This window comes from Lampris incognitus, chromosome 6 (genome assembly GCF_029633865.1).
Source record: "Lampris incognitus isolate fLamInc1 chromosome 6, fLamInc1.hap2, whole genome shotgun sequence".
Lineage (NCBI taxonomy): Eukaryota > Metazoa > Chordata > Actinopteri > Lampriformes > Lampridae > Lampris > Lampris incognitus.
The window spans coordinates 20,341,714-20,365,358 of record NC_079216.1 but is presented as its reverse complement, the minus strand read 5'-3'; the positions used below and the strand labels follow the sequence as shown (position 1 = coordinate 20,365,358).

Below are 23,645 nucleotides of genomic sequence, written 5' to 3'. Positions count from 1 at the left end.
CCTGATTGATAAATTGGTGCAGTATCAGCAGTAATGCGGACATTGTACCGGACGCCTTGTTTTTTCCCCACCCGCATTCCGGGAACTCTGCCTCTGATTGGCTAGTACTCGTTTCCTCCGTTGATTAGGTTGGTTAAGATTAGGGTTAGGGTGGGGTGAGGGATAGGGTTAGCCAATCAGAGATAGAGTAGGGGCGGGTTGTTCTTGCGGAAAACGGGTACGAAAAAAAATCACGCGTACCGGACCGTTGTAGTGAAGAGGTGAGCTGAGCCGGAAGGCAAAGCTCTCAATGTACCAGTCAATCTTCGTTCCAACCCTCACCTATGGTCATGAGCTTACCGTAGTGACCAAAAGGGTGAGATCGCGGATACAAGCGACTGAAACGAGTTTCCTCCGTAGGGTGTCTGGGCTCAGCCTTAGAGATAGGGTGAGGAGCGCGGACATCAGGGAGGAGCTCGGAGTAGAGCCGCTGCTCCTTCGCGTTGAACGAAGCCAGTTGAGGTGGCTCGGGCATCTGATTAGGATGCCACCTGGGCGCCTTTCTTTGGAGGTTTTCTGGGCACGGCCAACTGGGAGGAGACTCCGGGGTAGACCCAGAACTCGCTGGAGGGACTACATGTCCAATCTGGCCTGGGAACGCCTTGGTATCCCCCAGGCGGAGCCGGAGGGCGTTGATGGGGAGAGGGACGTCTGGAGTGCCCCACTTAGCTTGCTGCCACCGTGACCCGACCCTGGAGAAGCTGCTGATGATGAGATGAGATAATTTACCCTTTAACCCTTCGCATGTCTATTAATGTTTATTATTGCTCGGTTTTGTAATAAATAAAAAGGGGGAAAAAGTCGGAAAGAAGTTGGAAAAAATCGCAACAGCTGCGACTCTTTGGCCGCCATTTTTACAAGTTTGAAAATAGGTTGGTGGTCTCCTCCTCCGCTACGTAGCCAAGATGGCGACCATTGGGGGTGAGAAGTGTACTTTATTTCACACTTAATTTTTTTTTACCATTGTGAGTATTTTTTTTTGTTGTTGTTGAGTATATATATGGCTACGTCCTCTGCGGCATGACTCAGGTGATAGAGCGAGTTGTCTACTAATTAGAAGGTTCCTGGTTCGATCCCTGGTTCCTCCAAAGGGCGTGTCAAAGTGTCCTTGAGCAAGATACTGACATTTATGACATGCTTTCAACTGTACTATGCAGATTAAAGCAGCACCAGGTATTTTTTTTGCTTTAACATATCATTAAAGGTGCTATATACGAGATTTTGAACATTAATATAGCAGCAAACAACTACTTGCTATGTAGATATAGTGGAGTAATGGCGTCCTGAGTACAGAATGAAGTCACACTCCCTCTGTGTGTATTGTTATCCGAGTTTCTCTGTTCTTTGTTTTGGAAGCCGGTCCGGCTGCGCGTGCATGTTAGTGCAGGTGAGGTAGCTAGTGTTAGCAGGATAGCTAGCAAGCTCATAATTAGCAGCTCATAATTACGTTGCATGAATTTAGGTCACTCGACAGATCGAAGAAACAATTCCTTGCTATGCTGAATACGTTACTAGTGTAAACTACTAATAAGACACGTTAGTCCCTAGCTAACGGGTCTGACCCTTTAGCCGAGCGGTTAGTGATGTCGCCTTGTGGTGCAATACACCCCGTATCGAATCCCGCACCGGGCAATAAAATAACCGGTTACATTGGTGGCAGCGGTGGGATCCGGAAGTGTGCAGATCCTCAGAAGTCTCTTCGGAGCGCGGGAATAACAAAGCGCGAGGGCGCGCTTCCGGGGATGGTGACGACTGTAAACTACTAATAAGACACGTTAGCCCCTAGCTATCGGGTCTGACCCTTTAGTCGAGCGGTTAGTGATGTCGCCTTGTGGTGCAGTACACCTCGAATCGAATCCCGCACCGGGCAAGAAAATAACCGGTTACACCAGTGTTAACAAAATAACTATACTGTAAAAATCAATGTTCCAACTGAACTGAATCGAACGATATAATAGCAAAAAAGTGGAGGGGTGGGTGGGTGGGTGGGTGTTTTGGTTTGAGTTGCTGGTGCTAAATATTGTGTATACGATACCTCTAAATTAATTTTGGTGGTGAAATCCCATTGAAGCCTTGTTTTTGCTATGCATTTTGTCTGCTGCTGTTTTTGCTATGCATTTTGTCTGCCTCTAGCATGAGACCTCCCAGGAAACGTAGGGATTGCTTTAGGGCACACTTAAATACAGCAAGTTGGCTTTAATAATAATAACAATAATTACATTTATATAGCACTTTTCTAGACATCCAAAGCGCTTCACATTGAAGGGGGTAACTCACTTCAACCACCACCAATGTGTAGCACCCACCACCCAACTGGGTGATGCACGGCCGCCATTTTGCGCCAGAACGCTCACCACACATTAGCTGAGGTGGAGAGGGGGGAATCACTGAGCCAGTTACATGGTGGAATGATTAGGTGGCCAGATGGAGAGAGCCAGGTTGGGAATTTTGCCAGGACACCAGGGAACCCCGTACTCTTTGTGATAAGTGGCATGGGATATTTAATGATCATAGTGAGGCAGGTTTAACATCTTATCCGAAGGACGGCATTTCCTACAGCACAGTGTACCCCTAACTGCACTGGGATTTGATGGTTGTTGTTTTTATTAGGATCAGAGGGAAGACTGCCCCCTGCTGTCCCACCAACACCACTTCCGGCAGCAACTAATTTTCCCGGGAGGTCTTCCATCCAAGTACTTAGCCAAGCCCATACCTGCTTAGCTTCCGTCATTTGGCAGAGCCAGGGTACACGTTGGTATGGCTGCCGGTTTTACTTCATCTGTGAATCATAGCTCCTCTTCTTCCGCGATCGTATTTTCAGCTTTGGTTTACATGTATTATGACTTGTTGCTCTATGAAGAAAAAAGAGTCCATTGGTTGTCTTTGTTACAACTGACATAAAGATGTTGCCAAGATCCAAAAAATTATCTGGTTTTAATCTGCTCCCGTGGCTCATTTTAGAAGCTCGTCAGTCCATGTGGGCTGTCTGTCAGGGCCTAGAGCAGGACGACAGTTCCACACCTGTCTCTGCTATTAACACCAAGCCAGATCTACTCCCCTTATTAACAGCCACAGACGGACTGGCCATCGGGAGCACCGGCCGTTTACTCTGTGGGCTGTTTGAGCAGCCCTTTTTTAATTGAGCAGTGCGGTATCCAACAAGGAGCGAGAGAGATGCGTCGTCGACCCACTTTGAATACGCACCAGCCCACGTCGTCAACACACCCACTACCACCTTTGGCACTCCGGCCCACCCAATCAGAAGGCTTGCTTTTTTGCTGGCTCATCCAGTGAATATCAGTCAATGAATACCGTTTACTGTAACTACGCGACCAATACAAATAAAACAATGCTTGTTTCTTGCTTGTCATGATGATGATAGGTCAGATTTTTGTGTGTGACTGGCAGTGCATTTCGCACATACCGGATGGAGAGCAGCTCCTCCTCTTCCTCCTACACGCTACAGCCCGCGCGCGCGTTGCACATAGGCACAGAAGCCTACTTTCCGCTAGCTAGCTAGCTGCTTTTAATAACGTAGGTTCAGATAAAAACCACGGCGAAAAAAGGCGAGTTGCTCCCGTTTGTCACAAAAAGAAGTCGTGAGGAGCAGGAGGAAGAGAATTCAGCTCAAGTTCAGCCATCATTCTCAACCCAGAGACCTACTCCCGCGCCAGTTTGTAAGTGCCGAGTAGTGACGACGCGTAGGTGGCTAATTCAGGCCTCCCCCCCGTCAGCAGTGGTACCGTTGAAAGTCTCTCTTCAGTGATGCCCTACAGACTGAACTCTTTGTCCCTGCTCTCCTATGAAAGAATCGTTGGACTATAAAGAAATAATTTAAGCGTTTAACACTAAACCCCGTCGTCGCCTGGTGTAATCGTCAAGCTAATGTACCATTTCGGACTGCAGTAGTCTATTGCCCATTACAGTGCTATTGTTTGTTGAGTATACAATTGTAACAGGTTATTTTCTTGCCCGGTGCGGGATTCGACACGGGGTGTACTGCACCACAAGGCGACATCACTAACCGCTCGGCTAAAGGGTCAGGTCCGTTAGCTAGGGACTAACATGTCTTATTAGTAGTTTACACAAATGAATTTGATGTGTGTGTCATCTCTACCGTTACTGAGCATGTTGGGGTCCATACGCTGAATTAATGATGCTGTTGCATCTATCAGCAGTGTGTGTGTGTGTGTGTGTGTGTGTGTGTGTGTGTGTGTGTGTGTGTGTGTGTGGCCGCCGTGCCAGGCTATCAGATGCTGTTAATGTTTGTCTCGGTGCCTGCAACATTACCTCTGATGATGTATGAGGCTTGCTCTGTGGTGCATTCAGGCAAGTATACGTAGTTGTAATGGCCTATGTTGGTTAACATATGCATGTCAGAAACCGGACGGGCACCTGATTTTCTCTGTGCCCATCCACATTGTGATTTCTGCCTATGCTACAGGTGTGTGCACGTTTTTGTTACCTTTTGGAGATCCTTTACTGGTATGAACACTAACCTTGTTGGGACAAGTAGTCCTCATGGAGACCAAAGCCCGGTCCTAGTGAGGCAAAACGTGATTTCTGACGTCCTGGTTAAGGTTAGGGGTAAGGTGTGAATTGAGGTTAGGTTAAGGTTGGGGTGAGGCATGAATTTGTTGTGGTTAGGGTTAAGGTTTGGGTTAGGCTGTCCACAATGAATGGAAGTTAATGCAATGTCCTAATAAGAATAGCTGCGTAAACTTGTGTGTGTGTGTGTGTGTGGGGGGGGGGGGGTGCTGGTGACGACAAACCTTTCACTTGCTCATAAAATTGCTCTATTAACGTTACAGTAGCCTAGAGTATCCATCCATTGTAAGGGCAGGTGTGTTGGTATGTGCGTCGATGGGGCAGGGGCAGAGTATCTGCGGGCTGGTTGTGGTGGGCTGGTGTGGGTAAAAAAATTCCAGGGCCATTTTTCAGTACCAGTCCGTCCCTGTTAACATCTAGCACTTTGCTACTTATTTTGTATGCTAAATAAGATAATTAATTTATATTGTCCCTCTTCTGCTTTAGGCACTTCAGCAAACTAGCGACTGTGCAGTCCAATTTTAGTTTGAAAGAGTTGGTGAAATTTGGGGGCAGTTTGTCATCGTAGTTGTGTGCAGGCAAACATCTTGTTTGCTTCCAGATTTTTGGAAGGTAAAAACCCGCTCTAATCTGTAACAATTTATTAGAATTAAAGGTGGTATGGTAAGAATTTGGTAAAGTTATTAGAATTGTAAAGTTACTATCTAGAATTTATTCTTTCACACTTGCCATGCACATGACCTACTCATTCAGTAGAGCATTGAAACTTTATCTAACGCTGCAGGTTTGAAACCCATGTTTGGTTTTCGGGTGACATTCTTTTAAACATAAAAAGACCAGCCTCCCCATCATTTGCTCAGAGAAAGGCACGCATGCATTCTTAAAAGCTCGAGTGATGGCGGTCACAGGGTGAGCTAGTGACTCATGATTAAACATGTCACGGTTTCATCCAGCAGATGATCCGTCCATCACATATCCCGTCAGTGTCCTTGAGAAAGACACCGAATACCAAAATGCACTCAGTGTGATTCTCTCAGGATAGGAGCACCAGTTATATGCTTAAATTTAAGTGGATGTCTGTTTTGAGAAAGTATTTCTCTTGACTGCATAACACAACGTAGCGATAAAGAGCCCAGTGTGCAATGAGGTGTGTGCGAGTTTGTATGCATTCAGGATGTTGCTGGGTGACCTCGAGGTGTGACTGACAGTGATTGGAGCAAACCAACAAACCAACTGATGCATCTGCACATTCTGTGTGTGTGTGTGTGTGTGTGTGTGTGTGTGTGTGTGTGTGTGTGTGTGTGTGTGTGTGTGTGCGGGGTACTTACCTGCATGTGTGCGTGCATGCAAGTAGGGAGTCGAGAGATATGTTGCAGACATTGTCCAGTTATTTATAGCTTTCCCCTGTTTCGCTCTCTCTTCCCTCTCTGGCCCCCTCTCTTACCCAGTATCACTTTCTGCCTTCTTATCACTCTCTTTCTCCAACTCTGAAACCTCTGACTCCATCCAAGACACACACACACACACACACACACACACACACACACACACACACACACACACACACACACACCTCTTGTGGCTGTAAAGTGTTGAAAGGTTTTTGCCAGTGTGTACTGTGTCACAACTAAGAGCTTTGTCAACTCAGACCACAGATAATGTGAATATGAACAGCATAGTGATAAAGCATCAATTGTGATGAAGAATGTGTTTGTGAGTGTATACACATTCACATGAGATGGTTAGGAGGATAAAAATGTATTGGGTAGGGGATACAGGGAAACAGAAATGAGAGCGAAAATAGGTAGCCACACTCCTCTTTGGTTGACCCTGCACACTTCATATAGTGCTATTGTTATGGCCCTGAAAGTCCTCTTGTTCTTTACTAGACAGTTTGTAATAATGGGAATCACTGAAACTGGCAATTCTACTATTGGATATGTTAATATTCCCTATTAGAAGTCCTCGAGCTTCAATAATTTGCACCTGGCACCTGTTACTGTACCTGTCAATCTGATTGTCCGCCAGCCTACCTTTTTTAAAAAAAAATAAATTTATTGCTAGGTTTTCCCCTTATCCCACCCGATTAACCCAATGGCATATGGCCGGAACTGCTGTCAAATAACTCCCCTGGCTCATGTTTCCACAGGAAGGAGAGAGTCATAACACCGGCTTCCTTCAAACTCGTGTCAGCGGCTCTCGCTATTTTACACACTGAAGCCTCCCATGGACTGCATTACCTTCAGGCCGCGAAGGAGACGTAGGGAGAATGCTTTCGGTTGCTTGGCTGCAGGCGCCCGGATAGGCCAGAGGGGTCGCTGGAGAACGACGAGTCCCCGAACACTACACCGATCTACACCCACTATCCCTTGGGTAAGGGGGGCCTAATGAATGCCTTACCCCATGGACGCTCTGGCCGTGACCGGTTACGGCGAGTCTGGGATATGAACCTCCCAGCCACATGACGAGCGGATTGCAAGAACGGCGGTTCATTCCGCTCGGCTATCAGAGCAGCCTGCCAGCCTACCTTTTGCCTGCATTCATAATCTCAGAATATTTTCAAAAATTTTACATTACTTTCACATTGGAGGGGAATTTGTTCTATAATCGCTGAAAGTTAAAGCTTTTAAATGGTTGATGGACGGCGTTTTATGTAGCACTTTTCTAGCTTGCAACAGCCACTCAAAGTGCTTTACAGTTAATTAATGCGTCACATTCACCCATGTGCACACTCTCATTTACCAGTGGCAGTATCAACCATGCAAGGTAACAACCGGCTCATCAGGAGCAGATAGGGTTGGGTGTCTTGCCCAGTGACACCTTGACATTTCTGCAAGCAAGAGCCGAGGAGTGAACCGGCAACCCTGCAATTACTAGACAACCTACTCTATTCTCCTGAGTCACTGCTTCCCCAACACTTGACTGTGTTTATTTATTTATTTATTTATTTTTTTGAAATCCTCAAAGCCACTTCATTCTTCTTTTGTAGGGACTGATACACTTGAGTTGCCAGTTTATTAGATGCGCCCCCTACCTTCACACAAATGCTGCAGTCTAATGTGACACATCACGTGACCGCAGTGTGTGGTATGAATCAATCAGACCGGCGTTTCTAGCCTCAGTTTGTGTTCAGTTTGAGCATTTTAGTGAGTAAAACGAGTGACCTTAGTGATTTTGAATGTGGCATGATATTTGGCACCAGGCATGCCGGTTCTAGTATCTCCCAAATGGCTGTCATCCTGGGCTTTTCACACGCAACTGTTCGAAGGGTTTACCAAGAATGATGCAAACAACTAAAAACTACCTATAAGAATCGCTCCTCAAATACTGATCGCTGGCAGTAGCTTATAATTGTTACTTACTTATACATGTAGCTTGACTATAAATACCTGTTGTTTCTATACAACGATGGCTGTAATTTGGTGATGCCATCACCCAAGATAAATTGCCCATATGTTTGACTCTCTGCCCATCTGTCTGGCACAGCGTGAAATTAAACTGTTAAATGTTTCAGGTCACCTTTCAGCTTGTGCCAAAACTGTTGAAAACACACACATACACAAACAAATGGGCACTAAGTGGACACACACTGTACACTCTCAGCTCTGTCTTTGCTGACAGAAGGGCTTTTAGAGTGGATAATGAGGAAAGGCCCTCATGCATGAAAGCCCATGTCAGCAGGCAATCATGCCTTACAGACAGACAGGCAGGCAGGCAGACAGACAGACAGACAGACACCATCATCATCATTATCGGGGGTCACTCAGGGTCGAGTATGACTGTCCTCCTTTTAGGTCCTTATGGGTCTTAAGGTGGGCATAGAGGTTGATCTTGGAGCTGCATATTTTGGGGCAATGTGTGAGGAAATGGTTGAGGATGTGGTTTGGGCCTTTCTGGGAAATCGCTCCTTTCTGAGTCTGCGCTTGTTTGCAGCAACACGATGGAGGTCATGGTTGTAGCAAGCAGCACCCTCACAGACAGCCAGTCTCCATGCCTCCCTGTTTTTTGCTGCTTGTTCCCAGGTGTTAAGGTCGATGCCAAACCTTTCGATGTGGGCCTTGATGTTATCTTTATATTGCTTCTTTTGTCCTCCTAGGGGGCATAGCATCCAGTCATGAGCTGAGAGTAAAGGACCTCACTTCGGGAGGTGTGAGTCAGACATGCGGAGGACATGGCCAGTCCATCTCAGCTGATGTTCTGTGATGGTGGTATGTTGGCCTCATCGAGGACACTGAAGTTGGTGCGCTTATCTTCCCAGCTGATGTTGAGGATCTGCCTGAGGCATTGCTGTTAGTATGCCTCAAGTGCCTTTAGGTGCCTGCTATATGTGGTCCAGTTTTCTGACCCATACAGTAGGGTGGGCAGCATTTCTGTTTTATACACTAGAATTTTTGTTCTGGCATGAAGGTTGCGGTTTTCAAAAACCCATTTACTCAATCTTGAGAAGGCCCAGCTGGCACAACTGAGACAATGATGTATTTCAATGTCAGTGTTGGCTTTGGAGGAGAGAAGGCTGCCAAGATATGGGAACTGTTCCACGTTTTCGAGTAGTGTTGTCTACAGAGATGGATGGGGTAGAGCAGGCATATTTCTGTTGGGGGGGGGGTTGGTAGAGGATATGGGTCTTTTTATGTTAATGACCAGGCCAAGCTACTTGTATGCCTTTGCAAAGGTGTCCAGTATGCTCTGTACTTCCTCTTCTATGAGGGACACTAAGGCGTTGTCATCGGCGTACTGCAGCTCAGTGATGGATGTGGGGGTTGTTTAACTTTTGGCCCTGATTCTGTTAATGTTTAGGCGATTCCCATCGGTTCTTTACATGATTTTGAGAGATTGGGACCTGTGAGGTGGAGGATGGTGGCAAAGAAGACAGAACAGTGCTGGGGTAATGACACAGCCTTGTTTAAATCCTGTGTGGACCTTGAAGGACTCTATCTCGTCTACATAACTGTTGAGTACGCTAGCTGACATATTGTCACGTAGTAGTCGTAGTACTCATATATTTGTCAGGGCAGCCTATTTTTGACAGAACTAGCCAAGGGGCCTGGCAGTTAACTGAATCAAAAGCTTTGGTTAAGTCTATGAACGCCACGAACAATGGTTGATTCTGTTCCTGGGCTTTTTCTTAGAGTTGGCGAGTGGTAAAAATCATGTCCATGGTGCCTCTGTTAGGACGAAAACTGCTCTGGTTTGTCTGGGTTTGATACATCAATCCGTCGCTTAGTTATGACCTCACTTCCTATTTGGCAGCTTTGCCACCATTTTCAATTGACTGTATTGGACATAAGCTTTTGTCCCTGTCTTGAGATCTCCCAAGATACAACCTCACCACCAGAATTACTTTTTTAAGGCAAACACTTAAGAAGTTAATAGGAAAAACAAGTTTTTGCTCATTACAGCACCTCGCTCCCTCCAAGTGGTCAACGGACGCATTTTTTTTTTTTTTTAATCTGCACAACCTCAGGAAGGAGTCCCAAGTCCATATACCAGCTTTGGTGACAATACATCAAACAATTGCTGAGATATGACTTCACTTCATGTTTTGTGGCTTCACCGCCAATTTCATTTGGCCAGAAGAAGTTGAGGAATAGTAATAAGAAAAGGTAGAAACACTTAGGGTGCCAACACAGATTTGCTGCTTGGCCCAAAATAATACGATTGAATGATTGACAATGATATAAGATGGTCCCAGGATCAGGAGCGGAAAAATACTGACAAATGCTATGTAAACCTACAACAAACAAATTTTCGTCACTGATTTGGCCTTTTGACCTACTTCACAATCACAGATCAAAACACATTCTCAGTACTCTTCTTAGTCCCTATACATTGCAATTGTAGCTGATTGGAGTCACACACCTTGCTCAAAGGAACTTTGGTGGTAAATTCTGAAGTAGGCAAGATGTGCCCATTGATGTTCTATGTACAGATTGACTAGTTTGCTGCACTGAACTATATTAAATACCGGATTGATGATGATGTAAAATCTGTGAAGTTAAACACACCATCTCAGTATTCCTTACATCAGTTGCGGAGTTAGTAGCAGACACAGATAAGTGAACAGACATCACCAGCAACCTGTTTCCCGCTAGGTAAGCATTTATGCCAACCATAACTTTGTTTAAGTTATTATTATCAACGTGTTTGATACCATGTTCCGTTAAAAACATTAGAAATCAAAATAATGGTAAAAATAAATTACAACCATAAAAAAATAATAAATAATTTCTTTTAATGTAACTGTCACCTGTGCATAGTTTTAAAATGTAACAGTGTATGTTGCACATCTAATGCTTGTCATAGTGATAAACCGGCAAAACCCCCAGACACAATTAACTTTTTAAGGAATTCCAAGATGGTATCGCATTGGCTTCAACCATAGTGGGCATTCTGTCCTTACGTTATCAATCCAGAGTTTATCACAGATCAGTGGTTTACTGTTACAAACCTTTTTTGCTGTCATCCTAATCTCAGATACAAAGGTACCACATCTGGCTAAAATAATATACCATTATTAGTAGCTGAGGATCAACCTAACAATAAATTTCAAACAAAAAGATACATGTTATTCATTTTCCTTTGTTCTGTTTGAATTAACTTCAAAAACGCTAGCTGAACAGCAACAACAGAATACACTACAGGTCATTTCCATGTTTTCTTTCATCTAAGGAAGAAGATAAACTTGACATTGCTTGGAAAAGAGGTGAAAAATAGCCTCTTTGAATAATGGTGAAAAACTGATAAATCATCAGAATATTTATCTTCAAAGTGCTGACTGACTGTTTCTTCTGTCCTCCATAGAAAACAAATCTGAAATAGGCTAACCCTTCATGTTGTTTTCTAAGGGACTGTTCTGATGGAATCACAGAAAGTTGAATTAGTTCATCAGGAAACAATGTTTATTGAGAGATACGTTTTGTCACTCATCTAAGTGACCTCTTCAGTCTAAACTGACTGCAGGTATCCCCACCCTTATAAATAATACAGCGGCATAATGACCGAAACCAACAATCATTTTCATATGCAAATTACCATGACCATTAACTAGAGTTTCAATGGCCATGTGTACTATTAACAGAGGATTGGGGGATTGTTATCACAGCATTATAAAATGGCGACAGATGTACTCTTAGTCCCCCCCCCCATTGGTTCAGGGATGGTCGGATGGCCTCTTTGACTTTGTAACTCTAGTAGTTAATGGTCACGCCAACTTGTATATGAAACCAATCGTTGGTTTCAGTCGTTATGCCACTGTATTGTTTATAAGGATGGGGATCCCTGCAGTCAGTTTAGACTGAAGAGGTCACTTAAATGAGTGATGAAACGTTTCTTCCACTAAACATTGTGTCCAGATGAACTTATTCAACTTTCTGTGATTTCCTTACCTGGATTATTGAGTATGCATCAAGACTTTCTGATATAATGTTCTATTTTTTTGGAACAGTCTGGCTCACCTTAAAGGCATCAAAGAATCCAGTCAACATTCATATATATATATATATATATATATTTTTTTTTAAATAAATAAAATCACCTCTATGAGGCCTAGAAGATGATTCAACAAGGTCATCCTCAACAGTTGCACTCAAGTTCAACTTTAATATCATGTGTATTGGAATACAATGAAATTCTTATGCTACCACTGTCTCTGTCTTAACACACAAAAAAACCCGAAAATTACAGCCCTACATAGACTATGTACACAGAATTCATACATCTTCTATATATATATAAAGCAAGAGTGTATGTTTGTATGTTTGCTTAAAACTTGAGAAATACTCATTGTAGAACAAAAAGAAAAGTATCTTTAGAATCAGCACTTCCAAGGAGTGCACAGTTTGACAACATTTTCCCCGGGCAACGCCGGTTTCCTCTGCTAGTTATATACATAATATAGAACAGTGCATAGCGCAACAATGTAAAGTGCATATGGGTGCGTCAGCTGTTCAGCAACGTGACTGCCTATGGAAAGAAACTATTACTGAGACGGGTGGTGTGTGATTTAATGCTCCAGTAACGATTTTTAGATGGATGGAGTGAGAACAGAATATGAGTAGGGTGGCTGATGTCCTTACTGATGTTTTGGACTTTCCTTTTGCAGCGAGTGGTGTAAATATTATGAAGTAGTGGTGGTTCCATGTCAGCGATTTTAGCTGCTGTCTTTACAGTCCTTTGAAGCAGTCTGCAGTCCTGAGCAGTTAGTGCCAAACCACAGTGTGATACAGCCTGTCAAGACACTCTCCATGGTACTGAGATGCACAAGAAAATACAGTCTCTGCTGTGTCTTCTTCAGGATGCAATTGGTGTTGAGAGATCATGTGAGGATGTCTGTGATGTGTAAACTGAGAAATCTAAAACTGTCCACAATTTCAACAGACGACCCATTGATGGAAACAGGAATGTGATTTCCTCTAATCTCTTTAAAGTAAACAATGATTTGTTTTGTCTTATTGACATTCAGAGAGAGGTTGTTATCATGACACCATATGGTTGATCTTCCACTTCTATCCTATAGGCCCTCTAATCACTATCGCTTATTAGTCCAATCACTGTGGTGTCATCTGCAAATGTAATGATGCTGTTGTCATTTTATTTACTTATTTATTTTGAGTTTCCCCCCCTTTTTTCTCACAAATTGTATCCAGCCAATTACCCCACTCTTCCGAGCTGTCCCGGTTGTTGCTCCACCCCCTCTGCTGAACCCGGAAGGGCTGCAGACTATCACGTCTCCTCCAATACACATGGAGTCGCCAGCCACTTCTTTTCACCTGACAGTAAGGAGTTTCGCCAGGGAGACATAGCGCATGGGAGGATCACACTATTCCCCCAGTTCTCCCTCCCCCCCAAACAGGCGCCCCGACCGACCAGAGGAGGCGTTAGTGCAGTGACCAGGACACATACCCACATCCAGCTTCCCACCCGCAGACATGGCCAATTGTGTCTATGGACACGCCCGACCAAGCTGGAGGTAACACGGGGATTCAATCCGGCGATCCCCATGTTGGTAGGCAACGGAATAGACCGCCACACCACCTGGATGCCCACTGTTGTCATTTTTGGCAACACATTCATGTGTAAACAGACTGTACAATAGGGGACTGAGACAGGAGCCCTGAGGAGCGCCTGTTCTAAGAACTAATGTGGATGAGTGTGTTTTACCTATTCTCACAGTTTGGGGCCTGCCTGTCAGGAAATCAAATAGTCAATTACAGATAGAGTTGCCCAGATCAAGACCTCTGAGTTTCATCACCAGTTTGACTATACAATTGTATTAAAATCAGATCTGTAATCAATAAACAACATTCTGACATAGGTATGTTTCTCTTCAAGGTGCACTGGAGCAGTATGCAGAGCAACTGAGGTAGCGTCATCTACAGATTTGTTGGAACAGTAGGCAAACTGTAATGGGTCAACGGTAACAGGGATGTTACATTTTATATATGATATAGTCAATCTTTCCAGGCACTTCATAATAACAGAGGTCAAAGCAATGGGTCAGTAATCAAGGTGAGAGACAGGTGTTTTTTTTAAACACAGTGGAACCACTCAGAATTACAGGGACAGGATAAACATGTCAGTAAAAACCTGAGATAGCTAAGTGTAATATGTCTTGAGGATGAAGGAAGGGATGCTGTCTGGGCCAGCAGCTTTACGAGCCTTAGCCTCTGTCACCTGTAGATAAACTTCATCGGGTGGGCACTGTGCTGCTGTCACTGGGTTCAAGTTGTGAGCTTCAAAGCAGGCATAAAAGCTGTTAAGCTCATCGAGGAGATTGGCAGAGGTGTTGATAGGCACGCTGGGTTTAGAGTTATAGTCTGTAATCACATGCAGCCCCCTCCACATGTGCAGCGAGTCACAGCCACTGTAGTCTTTTCCAGTTTGTACCTATATTGTATTTTAGTGCTTTTGATGGCTCTCCTTAAGTCATACCTGGATTTTTTTGTAGCATTCCTTTTCCTCTGATTTAAAAGCCGTCGTACGCTCCTCAACCTCAGGCGAATGTCACTGTTAATCCAGGGCTTCTGGTTGGTTGGGAGCTATTAGTCTGTGCCAGGATTCAGTTATCCACACAGAATCTAACATAGCCAGTAACCAATTCAGCATACTCATCCAAACTCAAGGCGGAATCCTTAAAGCCTGAACAGGCTGTTGATTCAAAACATATCTTAAGTTTGGATTTGTGTCTGTAGTCCAGCACTGTACTGTCCTCACAGTGGGCTGCACACTCACTTTCTGCTTGTAGACAGGAAGCAAGAGCACTAACATGTGGCCGGATTTCCCAAAGTGAGGTTGTGGGATAGACCTATAAGCTGCCTTGATCGTGGAGTAACTGGTCGAGAGTCTTATTACTTCTGGTTGGGCAGGTGACATGTTGGTAAAATTTTGGTAGCACAGATTTCAGGTTACAGTGGTTAAAGTCCCCCGCCACAACTGAAATACCCTAAGGGTGCAAGCTATCCTGCCTGCTAATGGCTGTATACAGTTTGTCCAGTGCTGCTATCACAGTAGCTTGCGGTGGTATGCAGACAGCAGTTAATAACATGCAGGGGAATTACGTTGTGAGATAGAATGTTCTGCACCTTATTGTTAGTTGTTCCAACACTGGCGAACAGCACTGAGAGATTACTTCCATGTCAGTGTACCATGAATTGATAATAAAGAGGAATACACCCCTCCCTTTACCTTGCCAGTTGTCCTCATGGAATGGTCCATGCAGTGCACAGACAAACTCAAGTTATATAGCCCTAACTGGTGTATTAGGGCTCAGCCAAGTCTCTGTAGAGCAGAACACGCAACAGTCCTTCAGGTCCCTTTGAGAGCTTATTCGGCAATAAAGTTCATCCAGGTTGTTGTCAAGGGACTGGACATTAGATGGCAATATGTTGGGAATTGGGGGCAAGGTAGGATGCCGTCGGAGCCTCACCAGGGTGCTACCTCATTTACCCCGCCTCTGGTAGCACTTTCTGTGGCCATTACTCCATGGCGGTACCTGGTTGTTGTAGGTACTCACTCGGCAAGTCCCGTGGCTTCCAGTTGCACTTGATTCAATTCCTTTGGATACTCATGTCCAGTAGACTCTGGGAATCATATGTAATTGTGCAGGACTAGTTATGTGCAACAAAAGTTACAAATAACATGAAAACAAACAACAAAGTGAAAGTAGCTTGTAGCGAGTCGCCATAGTACGGAGCTATCTTTGTAACTCATGAGGTCCTGGAACACTGATGGAGAGATGATCTAGTGCAGGGGTGCCCACAATTTTTTGAGTCGTGAGCTACTTTTAAAATGACCAGGTCAAAATGATCTACTCATATTAAAAATGATAATAAAAATACTCAGTACATGTTTTACATATATATGAACATTTACATGCAGTGTGTGTATTTATATACATGTTGTGTTACATATACAGTATTGCAATGGATTTGCATTTATATTGAACCTTACACAGGCAATAATCATACCAAGCATTTAAATTGCATCACTGCATGAACCTTTACAGCTGTGGTAAATAGATTTGTGATCTCTACCTCGCTACTCTGAGGATGACCTGCACTGGAGGGAGTCAGACAGGGTTGCATAGTTCGGACAGTAGCTGCTGGTAACCAGCCTCAAGCAGGCCTCCAAATGATCATCTGTCATGGTGGAACGGTATTTGGACTTGATAATCTTCATGTGAGAAAAGGCTGACTCACACAAACAAGTAGAGCCGAATAATGCCGTCAAGGAGGTTGCGCATTTCCTCATGTTTGGGTACTTGTCCTCTGTAAGTAAGTTCCAAAACTCTCCATGCGCACTGGACTTAAGCTGAATGTCAGCCCGTACTGTCAGCATCTCATCCTCCACTGCAGACAAGTTCAGGTGAAACAGTGTTGCCATTTTTGAGGCAAGGGAATCCACCTCTGTATCTTCCCCAAATGGGTAGCACATAAATGTAGCGATTGGCTCAAGCAAAGCAAAGTCTTGAAACCGTTTGTCAAAGTCTGACCGGACATTTTCAATCTGCTCTGTGTAGCGTGCACTGTCAAGTTGCGCACACGCCCTCCCTTGCTTCTCCAACTCTGCTGCGAGGTTTCGCAAGTTTCCCAAATCACGGCGCTGTAACTTTGAGGACAGAAGTTGCATTTTCCGTTGAAAGCGTTAACTGAGCTGATCATGTTTACCACGCTTTTGTCTTTTCCTTGCAGCTCTAAATTAAGCTCGTTCAACATGTTGGTTAAATCAGTCAAAAACGCCAAGTCTAGCAGCCACTGATTGTCATCAAGTTGCTTGTGTTCCGCATGTTTAGTGATAAGGAGAAACTCCTTAATCTCCGGACAGAGCTCTCGAAATCTCTGCAAGAATCTCCCTCTACTAAGCCATCTCACGTCAGTGTGTAGCAAGAGGTCAGAGTAGTTACAGTCGGCCTCCTCCAAATGTGTACCAAACAACCATCTTTGAAGAGACCTCGCTCGAATAGAACAGGCGGGTTTGGTTGCCACATCCATGATCTCTTTCATGTTTAGCATTTTTGCGAATAATGCTTGTTGGTGTATTATGCAATGGTAATTAAGGAAGTCCGGGAAAGCATCGTCCTCCCTGCACTTGGCAATAAATCCATTGGAGCGGCCCACCATAGCAGGCGCACCGTCCGTGGTGATTGACACCAGTTTACACACTGGGAGCTGGGTTTTATCCACAAAGTTTTTGAAGATCTGAAAAATGTCCTCTCCCCGCGTGTGTTCCTTCATGGGTAGTATTGTTAACAGCTCCTCTTTTGCGGTCATATCTTGAAACACCATGCGAATGAAAATGCACAATTGGGCCGTATCACTTATGTCCGTAGACTCGTCCAATTGTAGTGAGAAACACTCGCAGTCCACGATGTCCCTCCAAAGCTGCTGTGTCAAATCATTGCCCATCACTTCACAGCGCCTTGTGATGGAATCTCTTGATAACTGGAGAGCTTTGATTGAAGATATTATTTCTGATTTGTTTTTAAAGTCCCGAAACAACGAATCTGCTGCTTGAAGGAAGGCCTCTTTCATCATCTCTCCATCTTGGAAGGCCTTCTTATGCTTAATGATGGAGTGACTCGCCCGTAAAGATGCTTCGGTGGCTGCCTTTGCCTTTGAATGCGGCTGGGTGAAAAGTGACTGCTGGGCGATTAACTGCGATTTTAGTTCCCTCACCTTTCTCTTTCTCAGCTCGCTTTTCGGAGGGAAGTCATTGTCATAGTTTTTATGAACAGTTCGAAAGGGCCTCTCCACATATCTTTTCTTTGGGATAGCAATGCTAGACTGACAGATGAGACAAACACATTTGGAATAAGACATGGTGGAAAAAAAAGTCCTCCTCCCATTCCACATGGAAATGGTACGTTTTTTGTTTCTTGCTAGGTCCGGCTCCCCCACTCATTTTTGTTTTGTTTCACTTTTTAGTAGAATTTTTTTTTAGAGAGTTGAACTAGCTAGCTCGATGCAGTTCTGTGTTAGCTCACGTTGTGGGCATGTGAACTTCAAGGTACGTTCGAGAAGGGCTCTGGTTATGGTAACCTAATGTAACAAAGTTTTAGGTTCCGCTCTAGAATCTTTGGTTTTAGGCAACAGCAGACTGGCCGTCCTTTACGTCAATCAAAAGGCAAATGCCAAATGGAGGACAGATGATAGGCTAATGTCTTGGAAAAAAAAGTTTTTTTGGAATGTCATGGAGATCTACCAGCACTGCCTTCGCGATCTACTGGTCGATCGCGATTGACATAGTGGGCACCCCTGATCTAGTGGGTCGACAGTAAATGGATAAATCTTGGAACGTATCATCAAAAAAGTTAGCACAAAAGTTAACAGAAATGTTAGACATCACAGTAGTGTTAACCTGTGTGTAGTGTTGGAAACACTGTGTAGCAGGACTTTGACAGAAATGTCAGTCAAGTCCATCCATTTTCCTATGTTGTCATAAGATAAGGCATCTTATCAAATGACTGATACCGAGGGAAAGCAGAAATATATAACTTTTACTGCAATCGATATTGTAGCTTTCTAACAACTCCACTCATTACACGTGACCAGATGTTTGGTAGTGTGCATTTGACAAAGCACAATGTGACTGCAATCATCTATTAACCAGAGTGGATTAGCACTCAGGATTACTCTTCTAGCAGAATCTGGCACAAGTTAAAAGAACGCTATATTGATTTTCATCTATATCTGCATTTATTCGTCATAGGGTTTCCATGTCTGTAACATCCAGCAGGTTTTCTGATGTTTTCTATGTTGCCATAGCCAGCTGTTGAAATCTCACTTACTTCTGTGGTCTACTGAGGTTTTGCTGATATCACTGTGTGACAGAAGAACTACTGCTCAAAGGCGCTTTCAAACCTGGCTCGTGTGGAGCAGTTGTTTCGAAACCAGGAGCGTTTCCCCCAGAAGATCGGCTCATTTGGGCATATGTGAACACAGCAATTGTCCTCGGATGCAGGACAAAACAAGCGGGCCGAGATTGTTAAGAAGGGGGGGGGGTGTCTCGGCTCGTTTTCAGTCAAGCCCTGAAGCAGTTTATTTGCGGTGAGAACACAGTCCAACCCAAAGTACCAAAATAAGTTTACCTGATGCATCTTCAGAATAGAAATTGTTGGGCGGGGTGTCTGGGTGGTGTGGCAGTCTATTGTGTTACCTAATAACACGGGGATTGGCGGTTCAAATCCCCGTGCTATCTCCGGCTTGGTTGGGTGTCCCTACAGACACAATTGTCCGTGTCTGTGGGTGGGAAGCCGGATGTGGGTATGTGTCCTGGTTGCTGCACTAGCGCCTCCTCGGGTTGGTCAGGGCGCCTGTTCAGGGAGGAGGGAGAACTGGGGGGAATAGCGTGATCCTCCCATGCGCTACGTCCCCCTGGTGAAACTCCTCACTGTCAGGTGAAAAGAAGTGGCTGGTGACTCCACATGTATCAGAGGAGACAAGCGGTAGTCTGCAGCCCTCCCTGGCATGGCAGAAGGGGTGGAGCAGAGATCGGGACAGCTTGGAAGAGTGGGGCAATTGAGGAGAAAAGGGGGGGGGTGAATATAATAATTGTATGCACTATTTAAAGCGCACATTCTCCTACCAAAGTGTCTCAAAGCAGCATGTCCTTGTATGAAATGCATCAACACTTATTTTCGAAACAAAGTCTAGATTCATGTTCGAAGTGAATTTGATACTTGTACTGATAACACTGGTATATAACAGCCAGAGAAATGCAACAATTGCAATGATTAGCTCATGAGTTTGCTCCATTTTCGATGCGTTGTTCCCATGTTTTTCTTTTCAGAAGATAGTGATGAAACTCCTGCACGAAAAGTCTGACCAATGAGGAAACAGTTTGCTCGAGCATGGCATTTGTTTAACAATTTCAGTCTATTTGTAAATATTGCCTTGTGGAAAGAAACCGAACCAGGGTGTGGTCTCTGATTCGGAACAAAGCAAACTGACTAGGTGTGAAAGTGCCGTAAGTTTGATTTTGATTCTCAATCAATGGGTGGTAGATCAGCCATACAGAAATACACTTGGCTGTTGTCCCTGAAATCATTTGGACAGCAAAGGGATTTTATCATGTCTCCACTGAAAACCTGTTGGATGACTGATGATGTTTTGGAAGAATCAAGCATTTAGTAATACTTGTATGAACCAGAATACAGTGCCAAAGAAATCAGACAAAGATGGCGGAGGTGGCTGTGCAGACAGCTGCGGCGAGTGGGAGCAGCGAGTAGCCGGCTGCCACAGAGCCTTCGGTGATTGGTGGCTTTTGTGTACAAATTGTCCTGTTATGCTAACAGAAACCGAATCCCTGTATTGTCACGAGTTGTGTCATTAAATAAATAAACCATGGCAACGAATGGGAGTGAGCTATGGGTAAGCAATATTTTGTTTATTCAAGTTGTGTGCTACTCTGTTTTTTGTTTTTTGTTTTTTGAGAGAGAGAGAGAGACTGTGTGGGCGTATTAGAGGTACGGTAGTGGCCTGTTTAGATGTTTCCATCTTTGTGTAAAGCATGCTGGTATATGTAGTAACTGCCGGACAGGCTCTCTGAACAGGGAAAGACTGTTTTCTCTGTAAATGTGAGTTAACACCAAAGCTGGTCAAGCTTTAAGTGATAATATAGACCACCAGTGTTCCTCGGATGTGTAAATTATGAGCGGTGACATTTCCCTTTAAGCAGCGATCCATCGGGTGGTCGCTGTGTGTTGATTTCTGCTTTTGCTCAATGATTTCAGGGGCTGTGAGAGCGTCACTGATGTAAATAGGCCTGGTGTGTTTGTGCAGGACTGGCAGGCTGCCTGATGGATCTGAAACATTATACTGCCTAAGACTTTGCTGGCATTGAGACCACAGACACATACAAATGTACACATACACACATTTTTTCAGCACATAGTTATGGAGGTGTTTTACTTTCAACTTAATCCTGCAAGAAACAGAAGAGCTGTGTGTGTGTGTGTGTGTGTGTGTGTGTGTGAGAGAGAGAGAGAGAGAGAGAGAGAGAGAGAGAGAGAGACAGAGACAGAGAGAGAGAGAGAGAGAGAGAGAGAGAGAGAGAGAGAGAGAGAGAGAGAGAGAGAGAGAGAGAGAGAGAGAGAGAGAGAGAGAGAGAGAGCGAGCGAGCGAGACATTGTAGGGGAGAGAGGAACAGCGACTGGATGACTGATTAAAATGCCAGAGATGAAATTGGACCAAACTATTGAGAAGTTCATGTTGTGACAAAATGGAAGAATCTCTGTTAGATTATGTAATGTGAAGCAGTGCCAATGTAGAATTTAGAGTTCTTCAGTCCACTTGTATGGCACAGTCAGCTATTTCTGTGGAGCAGAACCAGAACAGATTTTGACAAGGACTGAACAACCTTCCTGTTCTGCACTTTTTCCATTGCTTTTGCATTGTGATGACAATTTTCAGATTAAACTGATTGGCTTTTTTATGTCATGGTAAGCAATAAACTGGACAGTGTAATTGACAAATGAACTTGGTGAGAGTTTTTCGATCATGATTTTTCATTGTGTGGGTGTGAGAATGAGTGAGTAACAGTGATGGCTATCGTAACCCTCCCTTCGTATTATCCCTTAGTCTCTCCTGTGTTATTACCACAGAAAACCAAGTCAGTCATTTTTAGACAGGGCTAAAATTTTTCAGCCAACTAATCCCATCAAGCTAGTTAATTTCTGACCAAAAGTTAACCACCTAGGGTCTGCTGGTCAGAAAGTCAAGGACCCAGTTAGTGTTCAGGCCAAGTTCCCTGAGCCTGGCGACCAGCTTTTACGTATTTATAGACTAGCATTTATCTAATATGTGTTTGGCGACAGGCATGGGTGCAAGTCCATGAATGCTGGGATGGCACCCAGTGCTTTACCTGTGCCCCCGTCCATAGGGTTATTGGTTGTGTCAGGAACGGCATCCGGCGTAAAATTTTGCCAAATCATTATGCGGACTGACAAGACCATATCGGATCGGCTGAGGCCCAGGTTAACAACGGCTGCTATTGGTGCTGTACCCTCACAGGGTACTGATAGAAACTGTAAAATCTGCTGTGGCAACCTCCGAGAAACAGAATAGGCTGAAAGAAGATTTATGTAATATGTGTGTGTTATATTTACACTATTTAAACTGAAATCAATTACTTTGATTTTGTTGGATATACAGAAATGACAATATATAAGGGGATACAATGTTAGAAGCCATGATCCCCGATTGTTTTCTTACATCATTCAAGTGACATGAAACAGAAATTTGGGAACCACACTAAACCAAAGCAGCATGCCGCTTCATCTACCACCATTGGGCAAAAATGCAGCATTAAAAAAGGTGACTGTCATGATCGACAGCACTGTTAGCTCCATCCAAAAATCTTCAGCACTCAACAAGCCCATTTAAGTTCCTGCTTGTACAGTTCCAACAGTGGGTAAGGGCTTATAGTATACATCAGTACAACGTCCTGTTTTAGCTAATAACTTCTGAACACACATACTATGCCGTTTTCTAAGCTGATATTTTTGATTTTCCTTAGAATTCTATTTTTTTTCACTACTTTTCTAAGGCAATTCATCTGATTCAAACAAGATGTGGTGTAAACCAGAGGAGGCTCGTACATTTAGGAAAAAGAGGACTATCCTCCTTAAAATTTCAGGGAAAAATAAACTTTAGGGGCGTCTGGGTGGCATGGTGGTCTATTCTGTTGCCCACCAACATGCGGATCCCGGTTCGAATCCCTGTGTTGCCTCTGGCTTGGTAGGGCATCCTTACAGACACAATTGTCCGTGTCTGCGGGTGTGAAGCAGGATGTGAGTATGTGTCCTGGTTGCTGCATTAGCACCTCCTATGGTCGGTCGGTCGGGGCGCCTGTTCAGCGGGAGGGGTAACTGGGGGGAGTAGCGTGATCCTCCCACACGCTACATCCCCCTGGTGAAACTCCTCACTGTCAGGTGAAAAGAAGCAGCTGGTGACTCCACATGTATCGGGGGAGGCATGTGGTAGTCTGCAGCCCTCCCCTGATCGACAGAGGGGGTGGAGCAGCAACCTGGAAGGCTCGGAGGAGTGGGGTAATTGGCCATATACAATTGGGGAGAAAAAAGGGGGAGAACCCCCCCCCCAAATGTTTTTAAAGAGAACAATAAATATATGTAAATTTAACTTACTAATCTGTTAAAATACTAATAATATTAATATGTTAAGGTGGGTAGCTACACATGATCTGAAGGATCCAGAAAACCTTTCACTCTGGTGCCACTGAGAGCATCTTGGCAGGGGGCCTCACTGCCAGGTATGGGAACTGTACCTTTCAAGACCAAAAGCCCTGCAGAGAGTGTTGGCTGAGCTTACCACCGGGACTACACTCACCCCTCTATCAGACTTATACCCCAGGCGGTGCAGGTCTAGGCTAGAAGGATTATTATGGCTTCCCATCATCCCAATAACAGACTGTTTCAGCTGTTGTGGTCAGGCAGACAGCTCTGCAGTCACAAGGCCAACAGAGACACAGAAGTAGTTTCTTTCCCCAGGCTGTAAGGGCAGTCATCACCAAATAACATTAATAACTTACCCTGTGTATACATC

General features: G+C 44.3%; 1 protein-coding gene across 3 annotated transcripts in view; it reads left to right on the top strand.

Moving 5' to 3' along the window:
- The window catches only part of LOC130114797 (guanine nucleotide-binding protein G(o) subunit alpha), a 206,161-nt gene that overhangs the window by 31,398 nt on the left and 151,118 nt on the right, over positions 1–23,645 (top strand). Inside the window, exon 1 of one of the 3 annotated variants that reach the window (XM_056282721.1) lies at positions 20,307–20,453. The exons of the other annotated variants lie outside the window; for them this stretch is intronic. Within the exon in view, the coding sequence (XP_056138696.1) occupies positions 20,437–20,453 (17 nt within the window). The 5' untranslated portion in view covers positions 20,307–20,436. Of the gene's footprint in view, positions 1–20,306; positions 20,454–23,645 lie in introns of those variants that run through there. 3 annotated transcript variants of the gene reach the window in all.